Source organism: Peromyscus leucopus, chromosome 1 (assembly GCF_004664715.2).
Source record: "Peromyscus leucopus breed LL Stock chromosome 1, UCI_PerLeu_2.1, whole genome shotgun sequence".
NCBI classification, from domain to species: Eukaryota; Metazoa; Chordata; class Mammalia; order Rodentia; family Cricetidae; genus Peromyscus; species Peromyscus leucopus.
The window spans coordinates 72467672-72480685 of record NC_051063.1 but is presented as its reverse complement, the minus strand read 5'-3'; the positions used below and the strand labels follow the sequence as shown (position 1 = coordinate 72480685).

Here is a 13014-nt window from a genome sequence, read left to right as displayed (position 1 = left end):
ATCTTGCAAACACAAACCCAGTGCTCAAATTACTGCCTTACTTTAAAAACAGATGGTTTTCTCCATTAAACAGTTGAAGTGCAAAACATTTGGTTTTAAAAAATTATCTACATTTCTTCCAAGTCCTTAGAAGCACTGACTCACCTCAAGCAGAGTAATTAACTTTTCAATCATCATGCTGGTTATAATTGCAACACTCAGATGTCTAATATACTTTCTGTCATTAGGGAAATGAAAGATTGGTTTTATTGGGGCACTAACATTCCACCGAATGGCAATGCAGTGAGGAGTGATAATTTATATTGCTGAAAAATATAAATTACTGAAAATCATTACAACAATTATATTTTATAACTTCCAGCGAGCTCAAATTAGTTGAAAGAATTATTACAACTGAAATTGTAGACTCTGTCATCAGCTTGAATGTGAATTGGTGGGGGGGATGTGGTAGCTATGCCTCAGGACCTCAGGGTATCATCCGCATTCCTGCACAGGTCCAATGGGAGCTCCACCCACCTCAAGTCAGTATGATCTCTGCTCACTCTTGAAGCCCCTATAGCATACTGGCTTCTCCTACTGGGCTACTCCCTGAAGACAGAAGCAAGTCTTGCTTACATTTACAACCTTATGCTTAGTACAGAGCACTCATTAAGTGCCATATGAATTAATTAATAAATACATAGAGAATGCCAGAAACAAATGATATTGCAGATGTTCATTTTAAAGTACCAGCTATGGCAATCTTATAAAAGAAATGCATTTTAAAAAGTCTTTCCCTACTATTTAAATAATTATTTTATTTTTATTAGCATACAAAGAATTGGGTTTCATCGTAGCATTCTTTAAACACATGTGCTCTTCCCACATCCATCATAATATTCTGAAATACACATTTGTAAGGTGCTTTCTCCTTTTAACACATAGCAAGAAGCTGGTTTTCTGTTTGTTTGCTTGGTTGGTCAGTTGGTTGGTTGGTTTTGCTTTTTCCTGTTTTTGAGACAGGTATCATGTAGCCCAGGCTGGCTCAACTTACTGTGTAGTTCAAAACAACCTTAGGCTGCAGATTCTCTTGTCTCCACTTTCTGAGTGCTAGGATTAGAGGTGTGCCCCCACCACATTCAGTTTTTACACACTGCTGGGGATCCAACCCGGAGCCTCCTTCATGCTAGGCAAGCACGCTGCCAAGTGAACCGTATCCCCAAGTGTAAAAGGCTGTTTTACACAGCAACATCTACTTGGCAAAAGCTAAGAGCTGGCAAACCCTTTTTTTCTGGGTCTAGAATCTTGCCCACCCACGTGCAGCCCCCTTTCACTCTTGATTGCAAAAGGCCAACTCTGTCCCCAGCCCTAGCTTTGCTCCTTTGGTCTGACCCCCATGTCTGCCTGGGCCCTGCCAAAGAACATGTGGGGAAGTGGGTCACAGGACTGTGACCAGCACAGGACACGTCAAGCAGCCAGGATGTCTCATACAGAGACGTTTGAGGAATCCGTCCAATGGGAGGTTCTGTGACAGGGAGAATGGAGGGCTGGGCAGGCAATGTTCCTCCCCCTTGAACCATACAATGTGGTCTCCCTGCCTACCATTTCCAAATGCTTCCAATAAATGTTGCAATCAAGAGAAGAACTCATGACTAAAAATAAAAGTAGAAATATACTGTTCTAGATAAACCCAGAGAATGGGAGGAGGGAAAATCGTATCTACTAAGCACTTACCATGTGCTGAGTAAGTTTTAAGTATCCTAATATTATTGTTTATAACCCCCAGTGTACATGTGCATGTGTGCGCACGCGTGCGCACACACACACACACACACACACACACATCTGTATAAGATAGAAAACCAACCCATTTTAGAGGATAGAAAACTGAGGTCCAAAGAAGGGAGTCTCCATAACCAGCAGGAGCTAAGAAGCATACCATGATTTTAGGGGAGGAACCATTCATCTCTAGAAGTCTGCCATTTCCCAACCTTCTCTTTCCTGATTTCCTCTCCTTCTCCTCATTCTGTTTTAAGCCTTCTCTCAGTCATTTGCAATCACAGATCAATTAACTCATTACCAGTCAAGGTGAATGAACCTTTGTTGATTTAATGATATTCATTTAATGGGGAGTCATTTATTGGGCATCAGATAGGTGTCTAGTTCTAGGCAGGTTCCCCAAATATCAGAGTATGGCCCCTATGAACAAGATTCTCAGTAACTGTTGAAAAGACAGAAACCTAAAATATGTCTGTACCAGAAACAATATGGGCCAGGAATCAGAGGTAAGGGATGGGTACTGTCATCCTACAGTACTATAAGTATTTAAGATGTCTAATGTAGACATTTTTTTAAACCACAATGCAACAGTTCCTATTGCCTTCAGCATTATCCATGCATTGGAGAAGGGAAAAGCTCAGATACCAGAGCAGGTCACCCTTCCAATTCCTGCTTGGCCCTCAGTGGAGACAGGACTATTCCAGGAGGTAAGGTACACAAGAGCTCATCAGATTTCTTCATTTCATTATCCCTGAGCAATAATTTGACATGAAATACATTTAGACATTAAGGAAAATCTGACTCTTAGGAGTAATTCTACCATTTTCCTCCCCCACTTACATGCCCCTGTCCTTGGCTACAGAGAGATATTGTTCCACTGTGATTTCCTGCTCATCCCCACCTCCCCTGTGTTTGTAGTTAAAATGAAATGGGATCTCAGTACTTACCTCACTCTCACTTTCTAATCCCATAATAACCCACTGACTTCATCTCTAGTGTCAGTGGCCAGACGGGTTAATAGTCAGGCATGGTCATCAATACCCCTGCTCTCATTCCTTATCGATTACCTCACACCAGTCTTTTCTTGCCCACTTTCTATTTTCCCTTAAGCAACCCCACTTCCAAGCCCTCCTCCTCCAAAGCCTTTCAGAATCTAAGCAGTAAAAATAACTGTCATGTGATAATATGCCATTAAGAAGGGCAAAGGCATAGCACAGAGCAAACATTGGCATGTATGATTATATGCAAATGTCACTGAAAAGCAAAGGAAATTGAGTGTAATCTTCAAAATAGCAAAAAAAAAAATGTTGTCAAACTATGTGAATTATCCCAGATCTGAAAATGAGATATTTATAATTTTATAAATAATATTGAATTGAATAATACTGGATACTGAATAATATAATAATTCAAATAAGAGAAAAAGCACAAAAGTCTTCTCTTGTTATGAAAAAGGTAGCAAGAAATTGGGACAGTGTTGTGAGGCATGGCTGAGTAAATCACAGGCCATTAAAAATAATCACTATGAAATCTGAGTCACAGTATGAAAATGTTATGGATATATTAAGTCAAAAATAACATAATTGGATAATCAGTATATTTTAAAAGTCTGTGGGATCATGGGTAATGTTTTAAGACACTATTAGATGTTACAATGTTGTCTTTATCCTAAAAAAGAAATACGCAGGAAAGCAGGAGATGAGTCACTGCCAGACAATTGTCGCCATACAAGAGTATGATCATTGTTGATTTAATGTTGTTCATTTATTAGGGAGTCATTTGTTGAGTGTCGAACAGGTGCCTGTTTTGAATAGGTTCCCCAAATGCCAGGGCATGACCTCTATCAGCAAGGGTCTTGGTAACTGTTGAGGAGAAAGACAGAAACCCACAAAAGAGAACCTGAAATCTGTCTGTACTAGAAACTATACAGGGCCAGGAACCACGTCAGGTGGCTAACTATGAATACAGGTGTGAAGTCTTGTCCTGGTTTAGTTATTAAGGTTGATCACTTCCAAAATTAAAATTAATCTCTAGGATGGTTAGTGTCAATTGTCAATTTGACCTGGTCTAGAAACATTTGGGAGATGGGCCTTTGGGCATGCTTCTGGAGGGGTGGGGGATCTTGGCTGTGTTAATTAAGTGGGAAGAGCCTACTGTGGGTGGCATCATTCCCTAGTTGGGATCCTAGACTGTGTAAGTGAGGAAAGAGAGCTGAGCAGCAGCAGGCATTCCTCACTCTTTGCTTCCTGACTGGGAATACAATGTAATCACCCAGTATCCACCAGGAGCAACCTTAAAGTCTCAGGGAAGTTCCTTGGCTATCCTTGGAAACTCAACCACTTCAGAAACCACCAAAACCACGTACATGGCTATTATAAAGACGCACAAATGTGACTCTCTCTTGAGAAGCTCACACCCAACACTTGGGTGTGTCTTATCCTTTCCCTGACTGCTCCTCTCTAACTCTGAGTGCCCTGTGGTAAGTAAGCCTTATTGACATCTCTTTCTAATAAACTCCAATTCTACTTCACAGAGACTCCTGAAATCTTTTTCTGCAGCCAAGTCACGGATCCTGTCTTCACCAGAGTAAAAGTCTCTGGAGAGAACCCTTCAGGCTACTCTAGGCAGCAGCATGGAGCTGTCTCTCCGGCCCTTGCCCTGCTGACACCAATAGTCTTGTCAGCAAGCCATACTCTGATTTTACATGATTGGTGAATTTGAAAGATGCCAAGAACTGGAACTTTGGATTTGCAGCACTGTGAAGGGAGGAAGGGATTTTAATGGAGTCACACAAGCAGTTGTCCAGTGTTGAAACAAGGGACCTTTACACCCTTGACTTCTCAGTGTAGGGAAGTAGAGAGGAACCTGAAGACTTCTCATTTAAATTCAGAAATCACTGGTGTCCTGTTGACCACACTGAGACCTGCTGAGGCCCTATTTCTGCGGGCGCAGGACCCATGGTCAGAGAAATTCATCTTCATAAGCACCCTGAGGTAGGAAGGGTGGAGTTTCCATATGTACATGCCTCTGTGTATATGTGTATGCATGTATGAGTGTGTGTGTGTGTGTGTGTGTGTGTATGTTTGATGCTTATATATGTTACAGTATTGTATTTATAATAAGATAAAATACATACAGTTTTCACAAACTGTGCCCGCCACAGGGTTTCTCCTGCTGTCTTGGTAAGTGTGCAGCCCTGAGGCTCTGAGGCCACCTGCCCTGACTTGCCATCTTCACCACCATCTGTGTGTCATCATTCTGAACTTTAGCTCTTTGCTTACAAATATTAACGCCCCTCACCCTTCCTCCCAGTCTCTAACAATCACCATCCTATTTGCCATCTCTATGAATCTGGTTACTCCAGGCCTTGTGTGAGCAGAATCAGCTGGTATCTGTCCTTTAAAGTTATTTCTTATTGCATTTATCATCATGCCCCCAAGGTTCATTCACATACAGCATGTGCCAGAATTCCCTTTCTCTTCAAGCAGAATAGCGTTCCATAGTAGAAAGACCCAGTAAGATACATGTTCCCTTCTGTTCTGTTCTCTTCTGCTCTGTTTTGTTTTGTTTAGAGTCAGGGTCTCATGCAGCCCAACTTGGCCTTGAACCCTAGACATCTGTGGCAGTTTGAATGAGAACGCCCCCCCCCCGCGCCCCCGGAGGCTCTGGCATTTGAACACTTAGTCCACGGTAGGTGGTGCTGTTGGTGGAGGTCTAGAAGACACGGCCTGGCTGGAGCAAGTGCAACACTGGGCACTGGGGCTGCAGTTTCAAAGCCTCCTACCATTCCCACTTCACTCTCTCTGCTTTCTGCTGTGGTTCAAGATAGGCGCTCTCAGCTTGATGCTCCAGTTGCCACGCCTCCTGTCTCCCAGCCATGATGGGCCCCTTTCCCTCTGGAATCGTAAGCCCAAATAAACCCTTTCTTCTGAAGGTTGACTTGGTCCTGTGTTTTATCACAGCAACAGAAAGGTAACTAACACAGGCGCTAAAGCTGGCCTTGAACTGATCTTCCTGCCTGTACCTCCCAGCTGTTGAGCTTGCAAGGAGTACATTATTTCTCCCAGCTTTATTCAGTGCCGTGGATGGAACACAGGGATCCATGCATGATAAGCACACTCTACCATCGGAGCTACATCCCTATCCAAGATGGACGGTTTTAAGAGGTTATATTGCTGTCTCTCGGGATCGCTGTCAGACCATCCTTGTTACTACCACAACTCTAATCCCAAGCTCAAGTCTGAGAAATGGTCTCATCCCCAGGTCTCAGGCTGGTTCATCCCTTACTTATAACACAATCTCAAGTGGCCATTTGTTTGGGAACCTGCCAAGGCTTTTAGTCTTTCTCCCAAAGTCTGGATGGTTCTTGCTCTCTCCTCCCAAGACCATGTGCTCATTGTTTGCTGAGTTTAACCCACTTGTCCAGATACCAATATCTCATCAGGATCCAAGCTAATAGACACCTGCCTCAGGGGCTTATCTATGGCTATACCTTTGTCCACTCCATCCTCCCATTTCAGTGGACCCTGAACAGGGGAGGCAGACTTTCAGCCTTGACCCACCTTCCAGTCACCCTTCATCAGATACTGCTCTACAGTTTCCCTTCAAGCAATAGGTGGAAGACAGAGCCTGGCAGACACAGGTCCAAACCCACTTACAGCCAGAGAGAGTTCCTTCCTTGGGTGATGACCCCCGTGAACCTGGTCAGGCGTCGGGCATCCACTTCAATCCACTGATGGAGGTCGTTCCTGCCAGCACACCAAGCCCCATCATAGAAGTCGTTTTCGTTAATGCCTGCCTGGAAAGAAGAGAGGGGAGTTCAGAAAGATCTTGGGTTGAAGATGATGAAGACAGATCTTTTCTTGGGACTGAGGAAGAAGAGAGGACAGGAGAAGGGCACAAGGGAGAAAAAGAAAAAAAAGCATTGCACCATCAACTCCATATTCTAAACCATGGGAGGAGTTGCCAAGTATTAACAAGTTGGGAATATCTCAGTACAGCATGTCTTCTCCTTGGCCAGTGTGAAAGACTAAATTTAATGAGCTCCTCCTATTCCTTATCCATTCAACACACAAAACCCCATCTCCTAGGTATCCACCATGGTGGTGGGCAACATTGATTGTCAGATTGACAAGATCTAGAATCCACTACTAGACAAAATCCTGGGTGTGTCTGTGAGGGAGTTTCTAGATTGGGTTAACTGGGATTGGAAGATTCACCCTGAATGTGGGCGGTGCCATTTCTGGGCTAGGGTCCCAGATGGAATGAAAGGAAAAAGTATGGGACACCAGCATTCCTCACTCTCTTCTTCCTGGATGTGGACACAAAGCAACCCACTGCCTCACACTCCGGATGCCATGCCTTCCCACCTTGACGGACTGAACCCTCAAACCGCGGGACAAGACAGACGCTTTCTTCCGGAAGTTGCTTTTGTCAGGTATTTTGTCCCAGCAATGAGCAGAGCAGCTCATTTACCCACCCACACACCAGGTGCTGGGGAACCTCACCACCCAGGCAGCGAGAAATAGACAGCTACAAGAAATGGAGCGCCAGGAGGCAGGTGCTATTCAGGGACTCTGAGCAAACTGCCATGGGAGCATTTAAGGACAGTTCAGCTGAGTCCCCAAGATCATCCAGAGAATCCCCAAAGACAAGAGCAGCATGGAGCTGGCCCCAGAGTTTGTAAGCACTGACAAGTGAGTACCTATCCATGACTGTTTAGCCTGTTTGATGTGTCCGCTGTTACTCACTAGTATGGATAAAACATTTTGTATTTGAATTTCCAAGGTAGTTCAAATTTCTGCTCTGAAATTATCCCTACACTCTTACCATTTAAAGAGATAATCCCTTGACATAATTTTTTAAAAAATAATTAAGGATATTTAAGTCAAGTGAAGCCTTCCAGTTTACTAAGACTGAGTCTGCATGAATTCTGTTTTATTTTTCTGTGATTTTTCTATGATTATAGCCAGCTAAAAGAAAGTATGAATCTTAGAATGACAGGTCATCTTGGGCTGAAGAGACAGCTCAGTGGTTAAAAGCACCAGCTACTCTTGCAGAGGACCAGAATAGGGTTTCCACAGCCCTTGTCAGACAGCTCGCAACTGCCTGTAACTCCAGCTCCAAAGGATCTGATGCCTTCTTCTGTTTTCCACAGGCACCTATACCCATGTGCACATTGCCTACACACACACACACACACACACACACACACACACACACACACACACACACAAATGGATCTTTTAAAGAAAATAATAGGTCAGTTCATCATCTCTATCTCTCCCATCCTCTTTATCTTTGAGTACCTTTTAGTGAACTTTTAGGAACAGCCTGGCTTCTCATGAGAAACAGAAGGTGAAGTCCAGGGTATACCTATGCATACAACTGGGCCCCGAGTCCCATTCACAGAACCCTACACCAGTCACCACATGAGCTAACACGTTGTCTTAATTAGGTTTCTTTTGCTACAATAAAACACCATCACCAAAAGCAACTTGGGCAGAAAGGGGTTTATTTCAGCTTACAACTCTCAGATCACACTCCATCACTGAGAGAAGTCAAGGCAGGAACCTGGAGGCAGGAATTAAAGCAGAGACCATGGAGGAGTGCTGCTTACTGGCTTGCTCCTCGTGGCTTGCTCAACCCAATTGCTTATACCATTCACTCTCACCTTCCCATGGTTGGCATCACCCTCTGTAGGCTGGGCCTTCCACATCAGTCATTAATCAAGAAAATGCCCTACAGACTTGCCTACGGGCCAATCTTATGGAGGCATTTTCTCCATTAGGATTTCCTATTCCCGGATATGTCTAGGTTTGTGACAAACTGACAAAAGCCAACCATCACAGCAGTCTCTTATCAGGACCAAAATTGGCCCATGCATCCCTAGTGGGTCCTGACACCATCCTCAATGACCTTTGAGGCAAATGGTAGAATGCAGACAACACAACAAGCACTGCCATCTCAAGTGAAGGTGAGTTTCAGAACCTCCTAGTCAATATCCTCAGAAAGAAGCTTTAAACCAAGATGGCATGGTGATATCTGTGAGGTGGGAGCTCTGTAGGCTCTGTCCCCTAAAATCATCAGGAAAAGCTTGCACTTCACTGTGTTTCCAACGGCTCCAGGTACTGATGTAGGTTAATCATTAAAAAACCTGGTGCCTGCTGCATAGCACCTCGGTTTCTAGCCCTGACAGACAGCAGGGAGGCGAGATGCCAGCCCTCGGGCTGTAATTATACAGCCACTTCCTCTCTACAGTGGAAGGCAATTATCCTCCTAATGACAGAGATTTGCAGCACATTAATGACCTACGATGTCACAACTTCTGCCCTCTCAAGAAACTAGAACATGCACTTACGTTTGTGTTGTGGTTCCCCTGTTCTTGTAAAAGCACTGGAGACTGCCCTTTAGAGCTCCATTCACCTAGGAGCTGAAACCTTTCCCGAACCTCTGCAAAGTGGCAAGGATAAGAGGTGAAAGGCATGTGTACCTAATCCCCACGTACTAGAGCAGGCTGAAGGCTGAAGTTCACACATGGCACCACACAGATGCTGGCAGAGAGTGTACTCCAAGGATACACCATAGGCCTTGAGTCCCAGCTGACATCCCAGGATTTGCATGGATGCTCTGGGCCTTGGTTTTCAGGAATCTGTCAATGTGGGGGCCATCATCCTTTCTCCATCAATGCCCGTCACCAAGTGTGGGTTCAAATAATGAATGCTCACTCAGGACTGAGGCAATGATTCAGTTGGTAAAGTGTAAGGACCCGAGTTCCATCTCCAGCAGCCACGTAAAAGCTGGTCACAGTGTGTCTGTAACTCTAGTGCTTAGGGTAAAGGTAGAAATAGGCAGATTCCCTGGAAAACAATGGCCAGTCCATTCAGCCAATTTGTAAGTGCTGGGTTCAGTGGGAGACCCTGTCCAAAAGCATACAGTGGAGAGTAATAGAGGAAGACACCTGCAAAGTTAACCACTAGCCTCTACACATACACACACACACACACACACACACACACACACACACACACACACACCAGAACAAAACAGTGTTCCATAAATGTTAGTTGTCAGAGTTTTTAAAGCAGAAAAATTTTGGCTGGCTAGCACTGACAACAGGTAGACATGTGAGTGCTTTGTGAATTATTCCACATTTTACAGGACCCTGGAAATTATGCCATTCTTCCAGTTCACTGCCGTCACGCTTTTATCCAACTTAAAACATCCAGGCAATGGCTATGAACTCAGAAGAAAGGAGATTGGTGATCTAAGGTTCTTTCTCAACAGGCATCCACGCTACCCTTCTGAGGATAATGTGGCATTGTCTGGTGTCACTGGAGGTTGTTACATCTAGGGAAAAGGATGTCACTCAACACCTGCAATGCATAGAACATCTGCTACACAAAGAGCTGCCTGAATAAAACGAAGCCACAGACTTTGGACTCTGCTGTAAGGTGAGGCCAATGAGCATTGAGGGTTGTGCTGGCTTGGATGCCTATGCTGTAGAATCCTAGAAGCCAGAGCTGTCTAAATGCCCTCCCCATCCTCCCAGCATCAGCTGACCAGGGCTGTCTAAATGCCCTGTGCCCCCCCCCACTCAGCATCAGCTGACCAGGGTGGTCTAAATGCCCTGCCTCCCCACCAGCATCAGCTGACCAGGGCATGGAAATACAATGAAGGTTCCTGTCTTTACCAGCCCAGAGAAAAATACTGTTTCTGCTGCCAGTCTCAGTTCGTTCTAGGCACGGCAGCCAGTCAATTCAACAGATCAGGGGTGGGGGTGGGGGGGCACGGGGGTGGTTTCCGGCTGGTGGAGATGACTCACTGGGAAATTATAGCCATCTCTGCAAAAATCAATTAGGAACTTAAAAAGCAAGCATCCAGAGAGGTCACCAAATTATTCCACAGGGTAATAAGCAGTATTAGTGAAATGCCTCTGAGAAACCAGAAAATGAGAACATCCATCCCTGTGTTTAGTGTTTAAGACACTAAGGAGAGCTGACTAGAGGGCTGAGGAGCAAAATCCACAAAATCCAAAGACCAAAGTTCAAATCCTAGGCCCCACATGGTGGAAAAAGAAAACTGATTCCTTCAAGTTGTCCACTGACTTATGCTTACCTCCCCATACATTAACTAATATATGTAATTTTAGAAAGAAAACTAAAAATGAAGAAGTTAGGGAAATAATTGACACATTTGAGCAATTTATCAGTTAGAAGTTATTTAAATAAAAGATTTGATTCTTTCAAGGATAAGTGAATTTGAAAGATACCATAAACACGATGTCATTCCACTATGACAGCAAATGCTACTGTGACAGCATTTCCAAGGCACTTAACAGACTCAGTTTTGTGAAGGTTAAATGTGGCTGGAGGTCCATAACAAAGACACCACCTCACAGGATCCACTTAAGGAGTCAGATAATGCTTCTGCCTCCAGGGGCTGGGGCAAACATTTTGGGTGTCCTTTGTCCTTCCTTCAAAAACCCTCCAAACAAAACAACATACAAAACACAGCTTTAGTGTCTGGTAAAATTCAAAGACATTTGTGTTCCCTAGATCACAACGCATGAAGACAGACAGCGCCGGGGGCGGGAGTCCTTGGTGACCGGAGTCCTTGGTGACAGGAGACAGGGCTCACTGGCAGCGCCCCACGGAGAACCCAGCCCCAGACACGCTCAGGGGAGCACAGGTGTCTTGAAGGAGAGGTGGGCAGGACTCACATGGGCATGAAGAACCCACGTGGTTTTCCCCAACTACACAGGCAACTGGAAAATTGTTTCCATGGGGGGGAAAAAGTCATGAAGCCTGGATATGCGGATCCCAGGGCCAGGAGGAAAAGTGTGACAGGTTTCAGGGAATGTCAGCACGCAGGGGAGTAAAACAGTCAACTCCATTCTTCTCATCCTTGACAGCTGGACTTAGGACCTAACCAAAACCGCCACAGGTCTAACATGGAACAGAAAAGTGCTTTAGGAAACTGTAATGGATGTCTCGAGAAGGAGACTTCAATTGCATGATGCAAGAACAGGATACTTCCTGGAAGAAGTAATGAGCAAGAAGGCACTCTTGATAATGAAGAATGTAACTAAATTTTAGAAACAAAAACTTAGAATGAGGAAGCTGAGGGAATCTCATAGGAAGTGAATAGGACACAAAAATAGAGAGTTGGAGGGGAAAAAATTTAAGCAGAGAAAGAAATCTAAAATAATTTTAGGGGGAAAAACCTACTGAATAAAAATTATATGGTAATTTTCCAGATCTGAAAGGCTTCAGTGTCTAAAAACCTAAGAACACAATGAATAATCTAAAGCATGTCACCATCACACTTCATAACATCAGAGACAGAAGATGCCAGAAGCCACCAAAGAGGAAACAAGTGCATAAAAAAGCAAAGAAAAGGATGGCTGTGGAGACAGGTCAGTCAATAAAGCACTTGTCAGGCAAGCAGTGTGACCTGAGCTCGAGCCACAGAACCCCACATAAAAAGCTGGGCAGGGTGGTGGGAGCTTGTAACCCCAGCTCTGCGGCGGTGGGGACAGGTGGAGCCCTGGGCTCTTGGGCCAGCCAGTTTGGCTGAATCAGCAAGTTCCAGGTTCAGTGACATGCCCTGTCTCAAAATATAAGGTGGAGAGCAGAGGGGGAAACACCTGGTATCAACCTCTGGCTTCCACACACATGCACACACACATGCACGCACACACACATGCATGCGCACACACACATGCATGCGCACACACATGCACGCGCATACATGAACAAAAACAAAGAATACCGAGCAAAGATGCTAACAGAATCCTCAACAGCAGTATTTACAAAAATGAAGAGAATGTAACTTTAAAATGCTGAATCCTCTAAAGATTTCTCATCCTAGAATTTTAGCCTCCAATCAACAATCAATCCATTGTGATGAAATAATAAGCACATTTTTAGATTTATGAGTGTAAGAAAAAAATTATCACTCATTTTCAAGACAAAATTGTCTTAAGTTTAGGCTCAATGACAGATGAACAAAATATTCTGCACCCTGTTAACACCAGTTAGTTTAGCTGCCCCCACCCAAACTAGGAATTTAGCATAAAACATTATCAGTACAGTCAAGTTCCCCTAATGTTAGGTCTCACCATACACCTAAGAGCCTGCAAATGTGACAAGGTCATATACCTGAAAAGCTTTCAAATAAACAGGATGAAAGAGATAAACCTGGGCGCAATCTGTCAAGAAATAGACCAACGTAAGTGACAGGTGATTAAGATTG

General features: G+C 44.2%; 1 protein-coding gene across 1 annotated transcript in view; it reads right to left on the bottom strand.

The window, feature by feature from the left end:
• The window catches only part of Cpxm2 (carboxypeptidase X, M14 family member 2), a 118835-nt gene that overhangs the window by 63626 nt on the left and 42195 nt on the right, over positions 1-13014 (bottom strand). Inside the window, exon 4 of the mRNA XM_028868477.2 lies at positions 6417-6556. Within this exon, the coding sequence (XP_028724310.1) occupies positions 6417-6556 (140 nt within the window). The remainder of the gene's footprint in view (positions 1-6416; positions 6557-13014) is intronic.